Source organism: Coregonus lavaretus (assembly GCF_964263955.1).
Source record: "Coregonus lavaretus genome assembly, contig: HAP1_SCAFFOLD_1106, whole genome shotgun sequence".
In the NCBI taxonomy this organism is placed as follows: domain Eukaryota; kingdom Metazoa; phylum Chordata; class Actinopteri; order Salmoniformes; family Salmonidae; genus Coregonus; species Coregonus lavaretus.
In genome coordinates, this window is record NW_028159858.1 from 101,551 (window position 1) to 125,775 (window position 24,225).

General features: G+C 43.3%; 1 protein-coding gene across 5 annotated transcripts in view; it reads right to left on the reverse strand.

Annotated features, from left to right (window-relative positions):
• The window catches only part of LOC311122372 (aryl hydrocarbon receptor nuclear translocator 2), an 85,685-nt gene that overhangs the window by 37,479 nt on the left and 23,981 nt on the right, over positions 1–24,225 (reverse strand). For all 5 annotated transcript variants that reach the window (XM_084196740.1, XM_084196737.1, XM_084196738.1 and 2 more), the window contains 5 exons: positions 12,250–12,352; positions 9,113–9,178; positions 7,289–7,374; positions 4,206–4,282; positions 1,308–1,442 (listed from right to left, as the gene is read on the reverse strand). In XM_084196740.1, the coding sequence (XP_084052866.1) occupies positions 1,308–1,442; positions 4,206–4,282; positions 7,289–7,374; positions 9,113–9,178; positions 12,250–12,352 (467 nt within the window). The remainder of the gene's footprint in view (positions 1–1,307; positions 1,443–4,205; positions 4,283–7,288; positions 7,375–9,112; positions 9,179–12,249; positions 12,353–24,225) is intronic.

The following is a 24,225-nucleotide window of genomic DNA, read 5'->3' on the forward strand; positions in this document are numbered from 1 at the left end:
CCCGGTTGGAAATTACCTGGAATCAGGATGGAATAACCAGGAAAATCGGGGAATGTTGAGAAAGTTATTCGAATTTTTGCAACCCTAAATGATTAATTGATTGAGCGATCAGTCGACAGTCTGTCAGGTTTAAAATGTCGCTCTGTATTCTGGTGTAGGCTAAATTCAAGCGCTTCGGAACACAATATGTACATTCTTTACACTGTAACTCTATCCTACAGTCTTTACCAACATCTGACCTATCAAGAGTCAGGCTGGGAAAATGGAGAACACTTCAATCTTAAGTTATTGAAGCTTTAAATAACTTAAAAGATAGTTGTCTGTGTATACACTTGTAAATCATCTTTAAAACCTGCAGTTGGATTGTCATCTAAAAAGGCCCTACTGTAACTTATGTCTGTAAACTCACAAGTACGTACTAACACACAGACAGGGGTCTTACATTACAAGCCAACAAGCAGGGTTCATCTCTCCTTATAAGGCAATATTAGGAACCAGGGTTTCTATAGCTTCTGTGAAAATGCATACTACCCTTCCTCCCTTTCACTGCTGATCTAACATGGTGGGACAGGTGAAAACAAGGACTCCACTAAGTACAGCCTGTCCCCTTGATCTGTTATTAAACACACGCTGGTCTGAAAAGAAGATTATCTTCCTCAATAGTGCGCAGCGAATTCATACTAGGAAAGGAGTAGGACATCCTGGCATTTAAAGTGTACTTATTTCTTTTTTTCAATTATACATACTATAAAACATACTATTGTTGCATAGCCAAAAAAGCCTATTTAGTACATAGGACCATTCAGTATCCGGACACGGTTGGCGTTTCCCATAGTTTAGTTTCCAGGCGGTGCATAAAGACCATGAAATCAATATTCCGGGCCTCTTCAATTTCAAATGAAACACTGCCTCATCTTTACATTTAACAGTCTGTGACATGGCATCAGCTGCTCCATTTCGTCAAGGGGGGTTGGAAACCTATTAACAGGTTACGTCACTACTGGTCACTATTTGCAACATTTTCACAACATTTCACAATGTCTTGCCCTAAAGAATGAGTAGAATGTGATGAGTGGGCATCGAACGAGCGGCTCCAGTTCACCATAGGGCTTTTATTGTGAACTCTGACAGGTGGCATCACAGGCAACAGATATGTTTTGCTCAATATGGTTCCGCTCAATAACATGATAGTTTTGATGTCACCTCACAGACTGTTCCGGTTACGTTTCGCAATTTTCTAAATGTTTCGCAACGTCGTGCCCTACTAAACGAGACCCTGATTGTGATGAATAGGGGGAGGAACCAACCTGAGGCTGGTATCCAATCACATTGATGCACCGCGGGTCCACAAAAGTGATGATGCCGTCTGAGTTGTGGCGCGACAGGAACTCTGTGGGAACCGACAGGCCATTCATATCCATGGAAACGGGAGAACTGGTCACCTAGGAGATGAGGGGGAACATGTAATCGATTAATTAACCAATCAGTTAATAAACATTTCTGGAAAATTGATTGATGAAACATTGGCACAAAGGTTTTGACAGACTCTCTGAAACTTAAAACCTTTTTTTCAATTGCTTTTAGCGCATTTCTTCTCTCAACCTCTTGAATTTTCATCAGGTGGGAGATGACTCTTTGGACATGGTTACATAAAACCTCAGAACTCTTCATCTCCTAAAACATGTTGACTAAGAATGTGATGTTCCTCCCTTGCTAGTTAAAAGCGGATGAAAAAGGACGAAGGGACCGGAGGGTTAGATACAGTATATGTGAGAGAGATTAAAGGACGAAGGGACCGGAGGGTTAGATACAGTATATGTGAGAGAGATTAAAGGACGAAGGGACCGGAGGGTTAGATACAGTATATGTGAGAGATTAAAGGACGAAGGGACCAGAGGGTTAGATACAGTATATGTGAGAGAGATTAAAGGACGAAGGGACCGGAGGGTTAGATACAGTATATGTGAGAGAGATTAAAGGACGAAGGGACCAGAGGGTTAGATACAGTATATGTGAGAGAGATTAAAGGACGAAGGGACCGGAGGGTTAGATACAGTATATGTGAGAGATTAAAGGACGAAGGGACCAGAGGGTTAGATACAGTATATGTGAGAGAGATTAAAGGATGAAGGGACCGGAGGGTTAGATACAGTATATGTGAGAGAGATTAAAGGATGAAGGGACCGGAGGGTTAGATACAGTATATGTGAGAGAGATTAAAGGACGAAGGGACCAGAGGTTTAGATACAGTATATGTGAGAGAGATTAAAGGACGAAGGGACCGGAGGGTTAGATACAGTATATGTGAGAGATTAAAGGACGAAGGGAGCAGAGGGTTAGATCCAGTATATGTGAGAGAGATTAAAGGACGAAGGGACCGGAGGGTTAGATACAGTATATGTGAGAGAGATTAAAGGACGAAGGGACCGGAGGGTTAGATACAGTATATGTGAGAGAGATTAAAGGACGAAGGGACCAGAGGGTTAGATACAGTATATGTGAGAGAGATTAAAGGACGAAGGGACCAGAGGGTTATATATGTGAGATGATGGAGAAGGTAAAAGCAGGAGGAGGATGGGAGTACCAGGAAGGTTATTTTTGAGAGCCTTCAGGGCCCTTATTCATAAAGCGTCTCATAGTGGGAGTGCTGATCCAGGATCAGGCCCCCCCCTCTCCATTTAATCTAATTCATCAAGACCTAAAATACTAAACTGATCCTAGATCAGCACTCCTACTCTGAGAAGCTATATGAATACGGGGCACTTTTTCAGGAGCATGTTTAATGCAGCTTAAAATTATCCTGTGTTGTGCTCAATTCTGTTCCCCCATTAGCTTCCGTTCCCGACACCAAAGGCCTGTTTCTTCCTAATGTCATCCGATCATATGAACATGATATCTGTTGTAGCATGTGATGTGGTCTCATAAAGACTTCAGTTGTGTCTCAAAAGTTTCGTCCAAAAGCAAAGAGACGGAATCTGGATTACAATGTCCTGAAAACTGTCCCAAGTGGTTAAATGGTCCTGAAAACTGTCCCAAGTGGTTAATCGGCAGCGTTTGAGATACAGTAGAAAAGGTTTTATCAAAATTTAACAGAAAATATTACCTACATATTAACACATTGTTTTGACCATTTAGCCAGATACTGTACGTCTGGTGTGTCTTAAGCACATGTAAGCATCCTTTACGTTTGTCTGTATCCTGCAGAAATATCCTGTTTTTGGTGTTCAATACATGTCCCAGTTCGATATTGCCCGTTTGGTTGACCGGTCAGTCTGACTCAAGAGGTTCCCATCTCTCTATGAGGTTCTATTGTATATGGCAGTATACTCAAGTACTATTTGAGAAGGTCCAGTCACACAAATGTTCTAGGTGGCGAAGGTCCGGATGGATATTGTCATTTATCGGCATAGTAACAAACCCCCACCTCACACCCCTTGTTGGTGGATAGAACATTTTGCAGTTTTAAAGCTAATTTCCCTTAATTCTACACATTTTGCATGGGGTAGATAATGGTTTGCTCTTTTAAAGCTCATTTCCTGCAATTTCACACATTTTTCCATGTCTTATGAGTGTTTATATGATACCAGGGGTCGAAGCCCGACGAGTAAACCAGGACCCCCGGTCCGCATTGACCCCGTTCTGGGTTCAGATCCAGACTGCGGTCCGCCAGTTGAGTATGGGGGGTATATGGGATCCTATGAGGGGACAGTAGCAGTTCAACTCCTTCTAAAACATCAGAGAAGTCTGGGAGCTGAGAAGGTTAAGGTGGGAGAGGGAAGATGTTGGACATATGAAGAGGAGTTGAGCTGGTTGAGCTATTGGGCGGGGGGGGTGAGTTATGGGAGGAAGGGTGGAGCTCTTCACACCACACACACGAGACGCAAGTTATGGGAGGATGGATAGAGCTCTTCAGTGCACGTTCCACCTGTCTGCTCCATTACTGTAATCCTCCTGGACTGATGCTCCCTGACAACCCCGTGCTCAGGTCACACACCTTGGCATAAACGATATGCACCCACCCAACCACACAAACATAGATCACAGACACAGACAACATGAGACTGAGGTGATTGGGTTTCCATTTAATTTGAGCAGAGGCTTTTTGTGGATCCATAACTTTATATAGCAATGGGAGAGGAGACTGTGTCGTGTGCTAATCTCTGCACGTCATCACAGAGCGTGTACACAAACACACAGGACGGTACCTGCAGTCTTCCGATGGCCACCAGGCAGTATTTACTGGTCTGTCCTGCCTCTGTGTCTTCTTCTGGTATGGTCATACCTGAGATAGGGAGAAAGAGGGAGCGTGAGAAAAGAGGGAGAGAGAGAAAAGAGGGAGGGAGGGAAAAGAGGGAGAAAAGAGAGAGATAAAAAAAAGAGAGTGGGGGAGAAAAATATATTAAATACACGAGACAGTGAGATATCAAGATGGCAGCTATCCAATAAAGTGTAAATGTGTGATTTTGCATTTCAGATGTGAACTTTGTGTTGTTGAGAGGTGATTTCCAGCATGACACTGTGTAGTCTAGTACCGTACCAGTGTGATGTACAAGCTGCTTTCTCAATAACGGCTGAGACGCAAGCAGATAAATCACACACACACACACACACAGGCAGGCATGTAAACACATACACACAGTCTCTATGAATCTCTGCAAATCATCCGGAACAAATATCCAAAAACTTCTCTCTCTTACTGCCAGTATCAATAATCATGTACATCACAGAGGGAGAGAGGGAGGGAGGGAGGGAGGGAGAGAGAATGAGCAAGAGAGAGTTCTTGTTCCATCAAGTTTTATATTGATTTAAATGTTGATATCAGTTTCCCACAATAATGAATTCCGGAAACACAAAAACACCTATCAGTCATAATGAAGACTGTTCGCAGATCCCCCCCCCCCCCAGTAGAGGATCAGTGTGTTTTTCGATCTGTCTGTCTTATTGTCTGTATAATCTTTCAAATGACAAATAAAAAACCTTGATAAAAAAAAGACAATCTGTGTTGAGGACTTTTACTTGCATATTCAACCAACTAGTCAGCCACGTCAATGCAAGAAGTAGTCTACGGCCCAAATGGCACCCTTTTCCCTATATAGTGCACTACTTTTGACCAGGGCCAATAGGTACCCTATTCACTGTATAGTGCACTAATTTTGACCAGAGACATATGGGAATAGGGTGCCAATTGGGACACATACGTCTAGATTCAATAATATACGCAACTATAATTTTGATGTTCCATCCCAGCCAATTACCATCCATCCTACTACCTGACCTCCATCCACTTTAGTCTCCCCAGGGCCTTTGTTCAGAAAGACACAGAGTAGGAGTGCTGATCTAGAATTGCCCTTTACATGAACAGGGGGGGACCTGATCCTAGATCTGCACTCATAATCTGAGACGTTTTATGAAATGGTGCCCAGAAGAGCTGACATGAGCCATGCGCTACATCCTACCAGTTCCTGTGCTGTTTTCATAAGCCAGAAGGATGGATGGTCTACGTGCGTGTGTGTGCACGCGGGTGATGCGTCCGATTATACAACGGGTGGGTCTAATCCTGAATGCTGATTGGTTAAAACCGCATTCCAGCCGGTGTCTATTCCACAAGTTACCACCGGCTAAATCTATGACGTTAACGTGCCTATTTACTCTGTTCCATCTGACTGCACAATCCACTGTCTCATCAACCCAGCCAGGCACTTTATAAACTTGATCTCTACTATAAAAAGCATCTAGACATTATCTCACATTTCTTTTAGACTAACATTTAGTTTTCAACAGCGGAGATTTGTATAACCTTGCTGTCTGTCTCTCCGACATTTGCAACATTGTTTCAATATTCAAATTCGATCTCCTGAGACAGACAGGCAGTCAGCGTTTCTCAGTCAGTCGAAATCATGAATCAGCTGGCATAATCTTTATGGATATATACAAAGAAATGTCAATTGAAAAAAGGTAAAACGAAACAAAGTGCAGCTAGTTTGCAGTCTTTCCAGCTTCATTTTAAGTGATTGTGTTAGCTGTGTTGTTGGCTAGCTCCTCTGAACAACAGTGTCCTGACGATTGAGCACATTTTCTATGCCAGACGAAATCGCGCCTCATTAGCTCATTGTTATGGATGTATCCAAATAAATGTCACTAGAAAACAGCTTAAACAAATGCAAATGCATCTACAGTTGACGTGACTAAGTTAGCCGTAGTTGGCTAGCTAGGGAGCAAGGGATAAGAACGTTGCCAACCAGTATGGCAATAGAACATTTAGAACCAACGACTGGGTCAATAGATGCAGAACAAAAAGACTGAACGACTTATCCCTTATCTCTGGGAACCGAACCAATAGAATGAACGACCAGCCGGCTTGTGTCGGGATTTGTGTCGGGACTATGTCTCGTGGAAGGATGAAATAGTATGAATAAATTCAAAATAATTTTTTTAATGAAAATATGTCAATCATTATTTGAATATGTTGGTAACCGTTTTATAAAAGTGATAATGCTTGAGAAGCCGGTGTTTGGAGGATATATTGGCACGGTTTGCCAGCCCTCTACTTCGTCTCGGGCCTAACAACACCCATGCCAATATATTCTCCAAACACCGGCTTCTCGGGCATTATCACTTAATTCAGTACCTTAAGACTGATAGTGGGCGAGCGATAGACTGACAGACCAGAACATTCCACTGGTCTATTTTTGTCCCAGGAAGTAAAACATGTGTCAACGATTTCCACACACGTGTAGTGTGCGTGTGATCGGGATTCTGGGAATCATCCAGTGCAGCCTCAAAGCACTTTAAGTACATTTCATACTGTGATGCTAAAAGTTGCTCAACCCCACCCCCCCCACCCCACATCTAGACACCTGGTTCTGGGAATTGCAGACAATTCCAGACCGGGGGGTTTCGTGACTCTGTAAACACTTGGAAGAGTTGGCGTGTGTGTGTCAATGAGTGCATCCGAGGTCCTGTGTGATCTCTGACCCCCATCCATCCTGGATGCGACGTCACCTCTGTCAGTGTGTGTGTGTGTGTTTGTGTGTGAGAGAGACTAATTAAACATCCCAGACCCCACAATCACACCATCAGACACCTGAGAATATTTTATTGAACCTGAGGAATCTATAGAATAGAATGTAGAAAACGTGTGTGTGTGTGTGTGTTCTGCTACCACCACTGTTGTCTCAATGTTTTGAATGGAAGACCCACACACTGCTAGCATCAACAAAGCTATTTGTTGACCTAGTTAGGGAGAACTCTGGGTAGAAAAGGGTTGTGTATGTGTGTCAGTAACTACCTGCAGGGGGCCATGCCTTGATGTAGCCGGTACAGTGCACCACAGAGTACTGATCCTCTCCCTCCTTCGAGGGTCCCAGGCCGTTCCTAGAAACAATCAGATTACACACACATTTTATAACACACACACACACACACACCAGGGTTTTTTCTGGATCAATAACGGGCTTAGGTGGTGGGCGTGACAGGGGCGGCGTGAAAAATACTAATTCTACACATTTTTCCATGGAGCTGAGCGAAAATGTTGCAGTTTTAAAGCTAATTTCTATGCATTTTGCAATGGCTAATGCTGTGTTCTTTTGCTCAAACATAATAACAAAATCAACACTGCTAAATTCATTGTTTGTGGAAATGTCAATTCTCTCTGACTGTCTAGCTTTTTATTTTGGTGATTGTTAGTTCTCAAAGATTATATTATTTAAAAATACACAATGAGTGTACAAAACATTAGGAACTTCTTCCATGACAGACTGACCAGGTGAATCCAGGTGAAAGCTATGATCCCTTATTGATGTCACTTGTTAAATCCACTTCAAAATCAGTGTAGATGAAAGGGAGGAGGCAGTTTAAAGAAGGATTTTTAAGCCTCGAGACAATTGAGGCATGGATTGTGTATGTGTGCCATTCAGAGGGTGAATGGGCAAGACAAAATATTTAAGTGCCTTTGAACAGGGTATAGCAGTAGGTGCCAGGCGCACCGGTTTGAGTGTCAAGAACTGCAACGCAGCTGGTTTTTTCACGCTCAACAGTTTCCCGTGTGGGAAGCATTTGAGTAAACATGGGCCAGCATCCCTGTGGAACACTTGACACCTTGTATAGTCCATGCCCCAATGAATTGAGGCTGTTTTGAGGGCAAAAGGGGGTGCAACTCAATATTAGGAAGGTGTTCCTAATGTTTTGTACACTCAGTGTATAGGTCCGTTATATTTTCTATATACTTTATATATGGTTTTAGTCGTTTAAGCATTTATCAAGCCCCAAATGTATAATAATAATAATAATGAATATATAATAATAAAAAATATATATACACACACACTTTTATTTTTAAATACTGTTTGGACCAAAAAAATGCTTATGCAGCCTAGGTTTCTGCCTTTCTAGGGAGTTTTTCCTAGCCACTGTGCTTCTGCATCTGCATTGCTAGCTCTCTGGGGTTTTAGGCTGGGTATCTGTAAAGCACTTTGTGACAACTGCTCATGTAAAAAGGGCTTTATAAAAATGTTTTACCTTTATTTTACCAGGTTAGTCTCATTGAGATCAAGAGAGACCTGGCCAAAATAGCAACACACAAAGTTGCAGACACATTTACAACATAAAACACTACAGTTAGAAAAATCTAATTTACACATTGAACAGCAAGATGGTTTGGGAAAGAATGGTGCAAATAGGGGTTAAAACATTGACAGGCCCCCCCACACTTAATTTCCCATCAGTGTTTAACCTTTAAGCTTTAAACTCATTTAAAGGGACGAGCTCCTGTAATTTCAGGACCTGAAGCTTGTTCCAAGCGGAAGGGACAGAGAACTGGAAAGCTTTTCCCCTAGCTCTGTACGGGTCTTAGGCACAATCAACAAAACACAGTCATGTGATCACAGGCGACAGTTTTCATTTGTCTGCTGGACAACGTAGTTACACAAGTAAAATGGGAGCTGTCTCAATATGGCCTTATAAATAAAAAAACGTTCCAATGATGGAATCTCCGAAGGGCTAAATCATCGGTACGTTTTTATTTCTAAGGCCATATTGAGACGGGGAGAAAATAAATGGAGTAAAAAAGAAAGGTAGGAATAGTAAAGTGACAGCGGACGTCTGTCTGCCTCACCTGTATCTCTTCCTCATGTTGGACAGTCGGTTGAGAGAGATGTGGTCCAGTGGGGTGCTGCCACATCTGAAGAGTAACACACACAGGATACTATACATCAGGGATCATCAACTAGATTCAAACGCGGGACGATCTTTTCTTGAGCGGATGGTCAGGGGGTCGACACATAATTACAAATCATTTGTAGACTACAAATTGAACGCAAGAAGAATATTTGACAAAAACAATCATTTCAAACCTCACTTACATTTGCATACCTCTCTCTGTTATGCGTGTGAATACTTTAGAACAGATTTCCAAAATGTAAATCACTTGGAGCTGATTTGCTGGTGTTTTTACAGTCTTTTTATATTTTTTGGGGGGAACCCTGCTATACATCATACACACTATGGTAACACTGGGCCTAGGACTCCTATTTGGCACACGTGTAGTGCGCACACACACACACACACACACACACACACACACACACACACACACACGAATGCAGAAACAGACACATAGGCACACACACACAGAGAAAGGAAGGGAGCGAGAGAAGACAGAGATGGAAAGAGACAGAGATGTGAACCAGTCCCACTGAAAACAGATACAGAGATGTTAAGACCAGAGAGCTAGAACACACTGACTGAACAAATAACCAGGGCCTGACATTATATAATGTACTGTTGTATTAGCTGTGTGAGACTACAGATGCATGACAAATGGCACCCTATTCCCTATATAGCACACTACTTTAGACCAGAGCCCTATGAACTATATAGGGAATAGGGTGCCATTTAGAACGCAACCATGGTGAGTGTTATTGGAAAAATCTTGTTTGGTGCGTTTGCCATGTTGCTGTGGATAGGATTCTCCTCAATGAGAACAATACTTTTGAAATCTGAACATACTTGTGTGTATGCGTGTCTGCTAAATGACACGTGTACTGACTAGATGACTGCACAGAAATGGAGACGGAAAACATTACATTTTACATTTTTGTCATTTAGCAGACGCTCTTATCCAGAGCGACTTACAGTTAGTGAATACATATTTTATATATTAAAAAATAAAATAAAAAAATACTGGCCCCCCATGGGAAACGAACCCACAACCCTGGCGTTGCAAACGCCATGCTCTATCAACTGAGCTACATCCCTGCCGGCCATTCCCTCCCCTACCCTGGACCAATTGTGCGCCGCCCATGAGTCTCCCGGTCGCGGCCGGCTGCGACAGAGCCTGGATTCGAACCAGGATCTCTAGTGGCACAGTTAGCACTGCGATGCAGTGCCTTAGACCACTGCGCCACTCAGGAGCAAACAACGTGTACTGTTGGACCAGGTCTCTCTTACAGAACAGATTGTATCTCACTGAGACTTGAGAACCTGGATAAATTATGTTTAAACCAGAAAAACGGATTTATCGTCATTGATGTCAGCTTTAACCAAGTCTACACAGTCTCACATTATGTATGAAAAAAGTATGAAAAATGTATGCACTCACTAACTGTAAGTTGCTCTGGATAAGAGCGTCTGTTAAATGACTAAAATGTAAAAATGGAACAAAGACAGAACCCATTTGACATGCGAGTTTCTTTTAGCCGGTGAGTCAGGTATTATTGAGAGTAGGGAGGAGGGACAACCTCCAGTTTTTCCACTGATCAACAAAAGGTTCAAGATGACATCATCTTCTGCTCTTCTGGAGTTAGCTAATATTAGCTTCCCTGAAATGATGTTGAAGAATGAACAATTCCTTTACAGTTTGTTGCATGGCGTGCTGTTTGGGGCTCTGTGTATGTGTGTTGTGTATTCTCAGCTGTGGTCACTGCAGAGTGCAGACAGTCATCCCTGCATGCTGTTTCCAATTTGCCAAGCGGCCTAAATAGCAAACTAACAAAAGACACACACACATTCCAATCCTCCTAACAAACTGTGATTAGCATCTGTGTAATGTGAGTGAGGCAGATGCAACAAGCACAAACATCCCCATTCCTGTGCTAACGAAGCTTTACGTATGTCAGGACGCATCGGAAATATCGGGAAGACGCGTGTCGGTGGTCTGGGTTTTAAAAATGGGCCGTCCATTTCAAAAACATTTTAGCGGTCATTCTGTGTGCATCAGAGGAACCGGTTTCTAGATTTGCAAACATCCTGAGAATGAAATAAACAAGAGTAGTGCTCGGGGTTGAAGCGAGTGGGAGGGGGGCGGGGGTGCATGCTACACACACACAGGGGGGTGAATTCTGAGCTGGATTCCCAACAGATTAGAGTGATTATTGAAATATCTGCAGCAGGATATGTCATACATAATGACGTGTGAGCTATGGAAACATCCATCACTTTAAACAATGGTGTGTCTTCACTTCTTCATGTTGGGGATAGAAAGCATATGGCTCGATGGCCATGGGGGGAAAGGATATGGCTCGATGGCCACGGGGGGGGGAAGCATATGGCTCGATGGCCATGGGGGGGAAGCATATGGCTCGATGGCCACGCGGGGGGGAAGCATATGGCTCGATGGCCACGGGGGGAAAGGATATGGCTGGATGGCCACGGGGGGGGGGGAAGCATATGGCTGGATGGCCACTGGGGGGGGGAAGCATATGGCTCGATGGCCACGCGGGGGGGAAGCATATGGCTCGACGGCCACGGGGGGGGGGGGGGGGGGGGGGGGGTGAAGCATATGGCTCGATGGCCACGGGGGGAAGCATATGGCTTGATGGCTGCGGGGGAGTGAAATAGGTTATGGCTGCACGCACATCACAGTCTACGTCCCAAATTACACCTTATTCCCTATGTAGTGCACTATGGGCCCTGGTCAAAAGTAGTGCACTATATAGGGAATAGGGTGCCATTTGGTACGGAGAATGCATCTCACAGGCAGGTGCGAACCAAAGACTGGATGATTGCTGCTTAGTGATATAGGGAGACGAAGGTATCTACATATTATCAGAGCTGACTAAGTTTGAACCTGACAGAGTTTTAAAGGATGGAGGAGTCCTTTTGGAAGTGAGTCTACAGCACAGGTGTTAATCACTTTAAATCCCCCGCAGATGGAGAGATGGATCAAGTTGACATACTGTACGTGCACACACACCTAAGACAGACCATCCATATGCTCATGGAGGAATGACACACACAGAGACACACACACACCTCATTCTGCAGATGAAGGATCGTCTGGAGCCCATGCACATCCTCATAGACGACTGTTGCCCCTCCTTCTTCACTGTTCCTGTCTTCAGGTCCAGGATACGCCCTGAGGAGACAGAGGAAAGAACATGAGATGAGAGACGCTCACACACAGCCTTGCAGCATCCTGAGGTTCGGGAGTAGAGCTACACCACTGTTTCTGTCTGGGACAGGACATTTTTGTTGGTCAACGTATCGCTCCCTTGTTTCTCATTAAGTGTTGGAGAGGAAAAACTATTTCATCCCTGATATTTAGCCTAATGTAATTAATGGAGAGTGTCTCTCCCTCTGTCTGTCTGTCTGTCTGTCTCTTCCTCCTCACCCCATTTAACCCATTTAGAGACTATTAGCTGCATCATCACTCACTTGTCTGTAAGAAAACATGTCTACAGTAATGCCAGACAAATAAGGTTTGTGTGTGTGTGTGTGTGTGTGTGTGTGTGGTGTGTCCCGCAGCGATCCGTTCTAGCTGACCCCAGTGTGTTTTTTCAGAGGAATTCCTCCTCCACACACGGTCAGTCTGAGCGGCGTTGCAACTAATTTGTTTGTTAGATGACTGTAGGCTTAGATCATGCTAACAGCTATCGGGTTAGCTAGGGCCAGCCAGAGGTTATTCAGCCGGACAAAGAGCGGATTCAAGCCACACACACAGATGAGTATGAGCGAGCACACACACGACACGCACATACACACTCCACAATTCACGTTCCAGCTGTAGACTACACAACAGGCCAATCCAAGGCCGGGGGCATTCAACAAGGAATATTGATGACAGGTGGGGGGGTTTAATGTTGAAACTGGACATATGGACAACCTGCCAGTAACATTAGTGCAATGAACGCAGCATTAAACAATGTTAACTCTGCAAACTCCCAAAGCACTGATGAGGTAATCTATACGGTTCTATTCTAGCAGTGGCTTGTCAAGGGAGGGAGGGGGCCAGTGTTTGGCCACGGCTAAAGGCTGGATTTTAGTTTAGGCTACAATCTTGTATTGAAGGGGAGAGGATACAAGGATCTCAGCTCCCTCTCTTCCCGAGACTGACCCATAGAGGTCGAAAGAGAGCTCTGGGTGAATACAACCCGTCTTAGCACGGACATTGCCATTGAGGGCTTCCACCATTTTAAAGTAGGAGATGAAACCTCTTTCTACCTCTATGGACTGACCACTATGTTTAGCTAAAGACACTCTCTCCCTGGGGCTGTGGGTGCCCTGGGATGACATATAACGTTTAGAATTGGCCAAGGTCAGGAGTCCAATTAGAAGGCTCTGGTTTCGTTCGGTGGATCACACATGAACATGTTACCAGCATTTACAATGGAGAGTATACAGACAGGAGAGACAGGAGATGAGGTTATTTATCAGCATTACCATGGTTTACCATGAAGAGGATGGAGACAGGAGAGACAGGAGATGAGGTTATTTACCAGCATTACCATGGTTTACCATGAAGAGGATGGAGACAGGAGAGACAGGAGATGAGGTTATTTACCAGCATTACCATGGTTTACCATGAAGAGGATGGAGACAGGAGAGACAGGAGATGAGGTTATTTATCAGCATTACCATGGTTTACCATGAAGAGGATGGAGACAGGAGAGACAGGAGATGAGGTTATTTATCAGCATTACCATGGTTTACCATGAAGAGGATGGAGACAGGAGAGACAGGAGATGAGGTTATTTATCAGCATTACCATGGTTTACCATGAAGAGGATGGAGACAGGAGAGACAGGAGATGAGGTTATTTACCAGCATTACCATGGTTTACCATGGAGAGGATGGAGACAGGAGATGAGGTTATTTACCAGCATTACCATGGTTTACCATGAAGAGGATGGAGACAGGAGATGAGGTTATTTACCAGCATTATCATGGTTTACCATGGAGAGGATGGAGACAGGAGATGAGGTTATTTACCAGCATTATCATGGTTTACCATGGATAGGATGGAGACAGGAGAGTAGAGGTATGTCTCCCAAACACAAAACCAGACCAGTAACACATTGGCTACATCAAATGTTATTTTCCCTGAGACATCAACACACACCATTTACATTTAAGTATATTTAGCAGACGCTCTTATCCAGAGCGACTTACAGGAGCAATTAAGGTTAAGTGCCTTGCTCAAGGGCACATCAACAGATTGTTCACCTAGTTGGCTCTGGGATTAGAACCAGCGACCTTTCGGTTACTGGCACAACACTCTTAACCACTAAGCTACCTGCCACCCACACACATGCGTATGCACACGCTAAGACACCAACAAGTACAAACAAGTTTGTTTGTGTGAGCGTGAGTTTCCTCTACTGTGTTTGTGTCCAATTTGTAAGTCGCTCTGGATAAGAGCGTCTGCTAAATGATGTAAATGTAAATGTGTGACCTCATGTTCTAACTGACGGAGGTTAGAAGTCATCACACACACAGGGCTTGGGTTTCGGTAAGTGAGTTAAGGAGGTGATAGTTTAATCAGTGGATTCCCAGGCTTTGTCTGGAGGAGATTACTAAGATGTTCTCTTGTTAGCAGGCGGGCTAGCTGCCGTGTGTGTGTGTGTGTGTGTGTGTGTGTGTGTGTGTGTGTGTGTGTGTGTGTGTGTGTGTGTGTGTGTGTGTGTGTGTTCGTGCATGTGTGTTGGTGCGTGTGTGGTCCTGCATGTGTGTGTGTGTGTTCGTGCATGTGTGGTTGTGTGTATGTGTATGTCTGTTCGTGCATGTGTGGTTGTGTGTGTGGTTGTGTGTGTGTATGTGTATGTTGGTGCATGTGTGGTTGTGGGCTATCCTCTGTTTCTCTCCATCTGCCAGTGGAGCGCCACAGGTAAAGTTTATCCTGGAACTAATTCCATGGGAAACACTGCAGGGTAGAGGAGGAAGACAAACACTGCTGCACATGTCTGGACACCATCAGCTGTGTTAGTGTGTTTATTTGTGTTGAGCTCCCGTTTCTATAAATGTGTGTGTCTGCCGGTTATCCCCGTTGGTCAGGGATGGTCTCTACTTAGTGATGATTTCAGGGAAACCGGGAGGAAATGAAGGGATCAACACACCCCACAGAGGCAGGGGGATCAGCTGGAATGAAGGCATCCCAGGGAGATCCAAGGAAAGCGGAGCAGCAAACACATGCAGACATTTGTGTGTGTGATGTGTGTGTGTGTGTGTGTGTGTAGTGTGTGTGTGTGTGTGTGTGCACGCCAACTACAATCCAGTCCAGAAACCATGTGTTTCTATGGGTAGTGGCTAGGGGTTGTTTAAGGTCTAGGTGCACCACACATATGCAAGCGTGCGTACACACACAAACACGTACTGTACGTACACACACACACACACGTAGTGTACATACATACATACACACACAAACACGTACTGTACGTACACACACACACGTAGTGTACATACGTACACACACACACACATGTACTGTACGTAAACACATAGTGTACATACGTACACACACACACACACACACACACACTGTACGTACACACACACAAACACGTACTGTACGTACACACACACAAACACGTACTGTACCTACACACACAAACACAGTGTACATACGTACACACACACGTACTGTACGTACACACACACACACACACACGTACTGTACATACACACACACATACACAAACACGTACTGTACGTATGTACACACACGTACTGTACGTACACACACACACAGAAGGGATGTACGGTATGTGCGGTCCAAAACCATGTGTGTCTACGGGGTGTCTATGGGGTGTGACACACTCAAAGGAGATAGGATAAAGCAGTGACAGACCACTGCAGTCCTCAACAGCTGCAACATCACTGCTGCTTCTACTTGTTGACTTTTCATAAGTGAAAGAGTCAGACTGGAAAACCAGGGTCAGTCGGGAGAAAACCACTTCAACTAAATAATAATAACACAAAAACAAACCGGGATGGTAAAAGGTTTTCAGTGTAAAGTTAAAGGACTAAAACCAGATGTAGAAAAGATAATGGAGCTATATATAATGTTTGAGTCACTCAGACAGCATAAGAACAAGGCATAAGTCATGGCAAAATGTGAATAATTGAAGAAACATTTGCTTTAAAACCTGTCCCCAAACAAAATATGTAGAATTGCAAGAAATTAGCTTAAAAACACCCTAACTTTGCCACTGCTGTTGAAACAAATCCTAGGGGAAAAACTGAATACAGATTTGTTTTTCCTTTAAAAAACGTTTTACTACGGTGTGCAATTGAACACAACCCAGGTGTGAAGTCTCTGTGTCATTGTTCCATCACTGAATTGCCAGGGGATACACAACAATGATGGAATGATGCCCCCAGCTAGCTTGGCTGGCACCAAGCCTCCTTTCTCCCTTGCCAACCACAGCTACCCGTACTCAAATGACAAAAATAACAACATAGTTCTGGGAACCATACTTACGACATCTGGGTTAGCCCTAGTAACACATTCAGCAGCTGATAGCATTTATGCAGTAAAGGTGCACTATGCAGAAATCTCTACGCCATTTCCTGGTTGCTAAAATTCTAATAGTTCGCCTAATTTCAGTTTGTGACAAAACAAGCAAGTATAGTGTAGAGAATAATTGTACCATCTAAACCTCTGTGAAATATATTTTCCATAACCAAAAATATTGTATTTTCAGCTGTTTGAAGCTGGTGTACAAAACCGAAAGTAAAAGACGCAAAAACAAAACTTAAAGAACGGGAAGCATAGAAATAGCGCACATAGAACAGATCTACCGCTTCTTAGACTTGGTTTAAATTAGATTTCTATGTGAATTTGGTCAGGTCGCCCAAAAAGCTTTAATGTCAAGGAATGATGAGCACAGACGCATGTTGAAGATATACCCAATCACGTCGTAATATGGGGAACAACTATTGTTACCAGAAATCAAACTGTGCATGCCCAGGTCGTGTTACCACTGGTTTAACTCAAGTGACATGCAATGTCGTAAGTATGGACCCTGGGAGTTTATGCCAAGACTCATCAACAACATAGAGTGTAGTTGCTGTCGACTGCTATACAGTAGCTTCCCATGCAAAGTGGCAGTACAATTATCATTTACAGAGAAGGGATGGCTAAGAAATTTGTTCTACACAGAATATTTAGTCATGGTTCAGGAAGAGTAGAGCCGGCTGTCTTGACTTGGTTGGTTTCACACACACACACAAATATGCATGTATTTGATGTACAGCGCCTTGCAAAAGTATTCATCCCCCTTGGCGTTTTTCCTATTTTGTTGCATTACAACCTGTAATTTAAACAGCTTTTTATTTGGATTTCATGTAATGGACATACACAAAATAGTCCAAATTGGTTTAGTGAAATTATAAAAAATTAATTACGGAAAAGTGGTGCGTGCATATGTATTTACCCCCTTTGCTATGAAGCAACTAAATAAGATCTGGTGCAACCAATTACCTTCAGAAGTCGCATAATTAGTTAAATAAAGTCCACCTGCGTGCACTCTAAGTGTCACATGATCTGTTACATGATCTCAGTTTATATACACCTGTTCTGAAAGGCCCCAGAGTCTGCAACACCACTAAGCAAGGGGCACCACCAAGCAAGCAGCACCATGAAGACCAAGGAGCTCTCCAAACAGGTCAGGGACAAAGTTGTGGAGAAGTACAGATCAGGGTTGGGTTATAAAAAAATATCTGAAACTTTGAACATCCCACGGAGCACCATTAAATCCATTATTAAAAAATTGAAAGAATATGGCACCACAACAAATCTGCCAAGAGAGGGCCGCCCACCAAAACTCACAGACCAGGAAAGGAGGGCATTAATCAGAGGCAACAAAGAGATCAAAGATAACCCTGAAGGAGCTGCAAAGCTCCACAGCGGAGATTGCCGTATCTGTCCATAGGACCACTTTAAGCCGTACACTACACAGAGCTGGGCTTTACGGAAGAGTGGCCAGAAAAAAGCCATTGCTTAAAGAAAATAATAAGCAAACACGTTTGGTGTTCGCCAAAAGGCATGTGGGAGACTCCCCAAACGTATGGAAGAAGGTACTCTGGTCAGATGAGACTAAAATTGAGCTCTTTGGCCATCAAGGAAAACGCTATGTCTGGCGCAAACTCAACACCTCTCATCACCCCGAGAGCACCATCCCCACAGTGAAGCATGGTGGTGGCAGCATCATGATATGGGGATGTTTTTCATCGGCAGGGACTGGGAAACTGGTCAGAATTGAAGGAATGATGGATGGCGCTAAATACAGGGAAATTCATTCAGACAGAGGCTGTAGTGTAGTTAGTATTTAATAATAATTCCATATATGGCCATGTTTTATGACTTTAAATGATTTATTTCATGTTTTCATTCTTCAAGAAATTTGAGACTGGGACGGAGGTTCACCTTCCAGCAGGACAATGACCCTAAGCATACTGCCAAAGCAACACTCGAGTGGTTTAAGGGGAAACATTTAAATGACTTGGAATTGGCTAGTCAAAGCCCAGACCTCAATCCAATTGAGAATATGTGGTATGACTTAAAGATTGCTGTACACCAGCGGAACCCATCCAACTGTCCCTCTGTAGCTCAGTTGGTAGAGCATGGCGTTTGCAACGGCAGGGTTGTGGGTTCGATTCCCACGGGGGGCCAGTAACTGAAAGTCGCTCTGGATAAGAGCGTCTGCTAAATGACTAAAATGTAAATGTAAACTTGAAGGAGCTGGAGCAGTTTTGCCTTGAAGAATGGCCAAAAATCCCAGTAGCTAGATGTGCCAAGCTTATAGACACATACCCCAAAATACTTGCAGCTGTAATTGCTGCAAAAAGTGGCTCTACAAAGTATTGCATTTGGGGGGGGGGGGGGGGTGAATAGTTATGCACGCTCAAGTTTGTTTTTTTGTCTTATTTTTTGTTTGTTTCACCCCAAAAAATATGTTGCATCTTCAAAGTGGTAGGCATGTTGTGTGAATCAAATAATACAAACCCCCAAGAAATCCATTTTAATTCCAGGTTGTAAGGCAACAAAATAGGAAAAATGCCAAGGGGGGTGAATACTTTCGCAAGCCACTGTACATACACAAACATGCACTGCCCACACACACACAACCAGGGTTTCCATTAGCTGGTAATATGAAAAGACGATAAATAAAACTGCCGCCGACCAATTGTCCGGGAGAAGAAAATCCCATTGCAAAATAATGGTTCTTAGCCTATTCCTTGGTGGAAATACCAGTCGATGGAAATACATGACCTATAAGTGTTTATTTATTTATTTTAATTTAGGGGGTAGATCAGCTTTAATACTGCAGATAGATTGTAGCTTCCATCAATGTAATTGTCTGCATAATTTCCAATCCCCTATATTGTTTTGTAAATATATATATATATATATATATACAGTGGGGAAAAAAAGTATTTAGTCAGCCACCAATTGTGCAAGTTCTCCCACTTAAAAAGATGAGAGAGGCCTGTAATTTTCATCATAGGTACACGTCAACTATGACAGACAAATTGAGAAAAGAAAATCCAGAAAATCACATTGTAGGATTTTTAATGAATTTATTTGCAAATTATGGTGGAAAATAAGTATTTGGTCACCTACAAACAAGCAAGATTTCTGGCTCTCACAGACCAGTAACTTATTCTTTAAGAGGCGCCTCTGTCCTCCACTCGTTACCTGTATTAATGGCACCTGTTTGAACTTGTTATCAGTATAAAAGACACCTGTCCACAACCTCAAACAGTCACACTCCAAACTCCACTATGGCCAAGACCAAAGAGCTGTCAAAGGACACCAGAAACAAAATTGTAGACCTGCACCAGGCTGGGAAGACTGAATCTGCAATAGGTAAGCAGCTTGGTTTGAAGAAATCAACTGTGGGAGCAATTATTAGGAAATGGAAGACATACAAGACCACTGATAATCTCCCTCGATCTGGGGCTCCACGCAAGATCTCACCCCGTGGGGTCAAAATGATCACAAGAACGGTGAGCAAAAATCCCAGAACCACACGGGGGGACCTAGTGAATGACCTGCAGAGAGCTGGGACCAAAGTAACAAAGCCTACCATCAGTAACACACTACGCCGCCAGGGACTCAAATCCTGCAGTGCTAGACGTGTCCCCCTGCTTAAGCCAGTACATGTCCAGGCCCGTCTGAAGTTTGCTAGAGTGCATCCAGAAGAGGATTGGGAGAAAGTCATATGGTCAGATGAAACCAAAATAGAACTTTTTGGTAAAAACTCAACTTGTCGTGTTTGGAGGACAAAGAATGCTGAGTTGCATCCAAAGAACACCATACCTACTGTGAAGCATGGGAGTGAAAACATCATACTTTGGGGCTGTTTTTCTGCAAAGGGACCAGGACGACTGATCCGTGTAAAGGAAAAATGAATGGGGCCATGTATCGTGAGATTTTGAGTGAAAACCTCCTTCCATCAGCAAGGGCATTGAAGATGAAACGTGGCTGGGTCTTTCAGCATGACAATGATCCCAAACACACCACCCGGGCAACGAAGGAGTGGCTTCGTAAGAAGCATTTCAAGGTCCTGGAGTCTCCAGATCTCAACCCCATAGAAAATCTTTGGAGGGAGTTGAAAGTCCGTGTTGCCCAGCGACAGCCCCAAAACATCACTGCTCTAGAGGAGATCTGCATGGAGGAATGGGCCAAAATACCAGCAACAGTGTGTGAAAACCTTGTGAAGACTTACAGAAAACGTTTGACCTGTGTCATTGCCAACAAAGGGTATATAACAAAGTATTGAGAAACTTTTGATATTGACCAAATACTTATTTTCCACCATAATTTGCAAATAAATTAATAAAAAATCCTACAATGTGATTTTCTGGAATATTTTTTCTCATTTTGTCTGTCATAGTTGACGTGTACCTATGATGAAAATTACAGGCCTCTCTCATCTTTTTAAGTGGGAGAACTTGCACAATTGGTGGCTGACTAAATACTTTTTTTCCCCACTGTATATTTTAAACAGGACAGGACCCAGAGGCTACATGTAGTTTCATTATCCAGACAGGACCCAGAGATTACATGTAGTTTCATTATCCAGACAGGACCCAGAGGCTACATGTAGTTTCATTATCCAGACAGGACCCAGAGGCTACATGTAGTTTCATTATCCAGACAGGACCCAGAGGCTACATGTAGTTTCATTATCCAGACAGGACCCAGAGGCTACATGTAGTTTCATTATCCAGACAGGACCCAGAGGCTACATGTAGTTTCATTATCCAGACAGGAACCAGAGGCTGAGGCTACATGTAGTTTCATTATCCAGACAGGACCCAGAGGCTACATGTAGTTTCATTATCCAGACAGGAACGAGAGGTTGCGGCTACATGTAGACAACTATCACTCCGTCTCTACATCCATCACTCCTTATATCCAGACAGGACCCAGAGGGCGAGGATACATTTAGACAACTATCACTCCAATCATCCCTCATCCATCCCCTCATCCCTCTATCCATCCCCTCATCCCTCTACATCTGTCCATCCTTTCATCTTTATATGATAGATGAGAATCCATCTCTCTCCATCCCTTTCTGACAGATTAGGCTCATCAGAGAGAAGCCATGTGAAGTGAATCCAACTGTATACCTACCACTCCATCCCTCTTTTCCTACCTCTTCATCCCCCTTTCCTTCCCTCTCTCCATCCCGACAGAAGGAATGGAGGTTGAAGCATTTCATCTCTCACTTTGCCAGCGGGTCCTCATTCGCTTTCGGCCTGGTCCAATCACTGTTCATATAATACGCATGCTCATCCAATCAGTAACCTCGGCATGTCAACAGCTCATTAGCCATGCAAGGGCGTGGGAGGAGTAACCAGACTCACTTAATCACTGTGAAACATGAGGCTAATCACACACAAACACACACACATCAGGAGCTGAGGCAGGCTAAATATTTTATCTGGAGCTGTTTTCCGCTCCAGGACAAATGATTAGGCTACACTGAGGGGACACCAGCTATGAGATGAAATCAGTTAAATGTTCCAATTTCAGAGGAGTATATTTCGCCCACGTGCAGAAATCGGTGGTAATCTGAGACGTGTGGTTTGGGAGGCGACGGGAACATCCGTGTGTGTCGGAGCGGAGGCCCATAGGGCTTGTGTCAAAAGTTGTGCACTATATAGGGAATAGGGTGCCATTTGGGATGTCATATTCAATTCAATTTCACACTGGGCGCATGTTGTCTGACTGTGGTTTCTTCAGTGGGCACTGGTGATTACTGAAGGTGACTAAAAGTGACTCTTACACTTTAAAAAAAAAAGTTAGCACTCTGTAGGTTACTGTAGGAGACTCAGTGTCTCGCTCCCACTCCAAAACCAAAGTTTACCGAACATTATCAGAGATGAGTACAGGTCCCACGCCATCTGTTGCAAAAATGACTACTTGAGGTCTGAAAACCTCTGATAAACATATGCTAACGCATCATGTTGTATATAATAATAGATGCAATATGTTTTACTACGGTGTGCGATTGAACACAACCCAGGTGTGAACTCTCTGTGTCATTGTTCCATCACTGAATTGCCAGGGGATACACAACAATGATGGAATGATGCCCCCGGCTAGCTTGGCTGGCACCAAGCCTCCTTTCTCCCTTGCCAACCACAGCTACCCGTACTCAAATGACAAAAATAACAACATAGTTCCGGGGCCCATACTTACGACATCTGGGTTAGCCCTATGGCTTAGACCTTTGTAACACATTCAGCAGCTGATAGCATTTATGCAGTAAAGGTACACTATGCAGAAATCGCTACGGCATTTCCTGGTTGCTAAAATTCTATTAGTTTGCCTAATTTCAGTTTGTGACAAAACAAGCAAGTATAGTGTAGAGAATAATTTTACCATCTAAACCTCTGTGAAATATATTTCCCATAACCAAAAATATTGTATTTTCAGCTGTTTGAAGCTGGTGTACAAAACCGAAAGTAAAAGACGCAAAAACAAAACATAAGAACAGGAAGCATAGAAATAGCGCACATAGAACGGATCTACTGATTCTTAGACAGTTTAAATTAGATCTATAACTCAGATTTCTATGTGAATTTGGTCAGGTCGCCCAAAAAGTTACATATTTCAGCTTTAAATGTCAAGGAATGATGAGCAAAGACGCTTGTTGAAGATATACCCGATCACGTCCTAATATGGGGAACAACTATTGTTACCGGAAATCAAACTGTGCATGCCCAGGTCGTGTTACCACTGGTTTAACTCAAGTGACATGCAATGTCGTAAGTATGGACCCTGGGAGTTTAGGCCAAGACCCATCAACAACATAGTTTAGAGTTTAGTTGCTGTCGACTGCTATACAGTAGCTTCCCATGCAAAGTGGCAGTACAATGATCATTTACAGAGAAGGGGAGGTTAAGAAGTTTGTTCTACACAGAATATTTAGTCATGGTTCAGGAAGAGTAGAGCCGGCTGTCTTGACTTGGTTGGTTTCACACACACAAATATGCATGTTTTTTTTGAAAATATATTTTCCTTTATTATTTTCCCCTAACCCTACCACCCCTCCCCTAATTGGAGTAAACTAATGGACAACAACACTTAGGCTTCTACTTCCAGCTTATACATACTATATACATTTTACGGACACAATGTATTTTACAACAGTTATCTTTTGTTTGTTTTTAATCCCATCCTTCAGCTACCATCAACCCCTCCCATCTATCTCTGAAGACCATTCCGGTTTGATTTCTATTTTGCCATATATTTTTAACTGTGCTATTTCACAAAAGTTCTGAACCTATATACATTTTACGGACACAGTATATTTTACATTCGTTATCTTGTTGTTTTTAAACCCACCCTTCAGCTCCACTCAAACCCATTTGGCCTAGAAGATAATTTCAATAATTTAGTGGAATTAAATTGGTGCTTGTGTATTTTCGTTAGTCGTTATGTTTATCACACGCACACAGCATACAGATACAGAGCCTATGCACACAGCATAC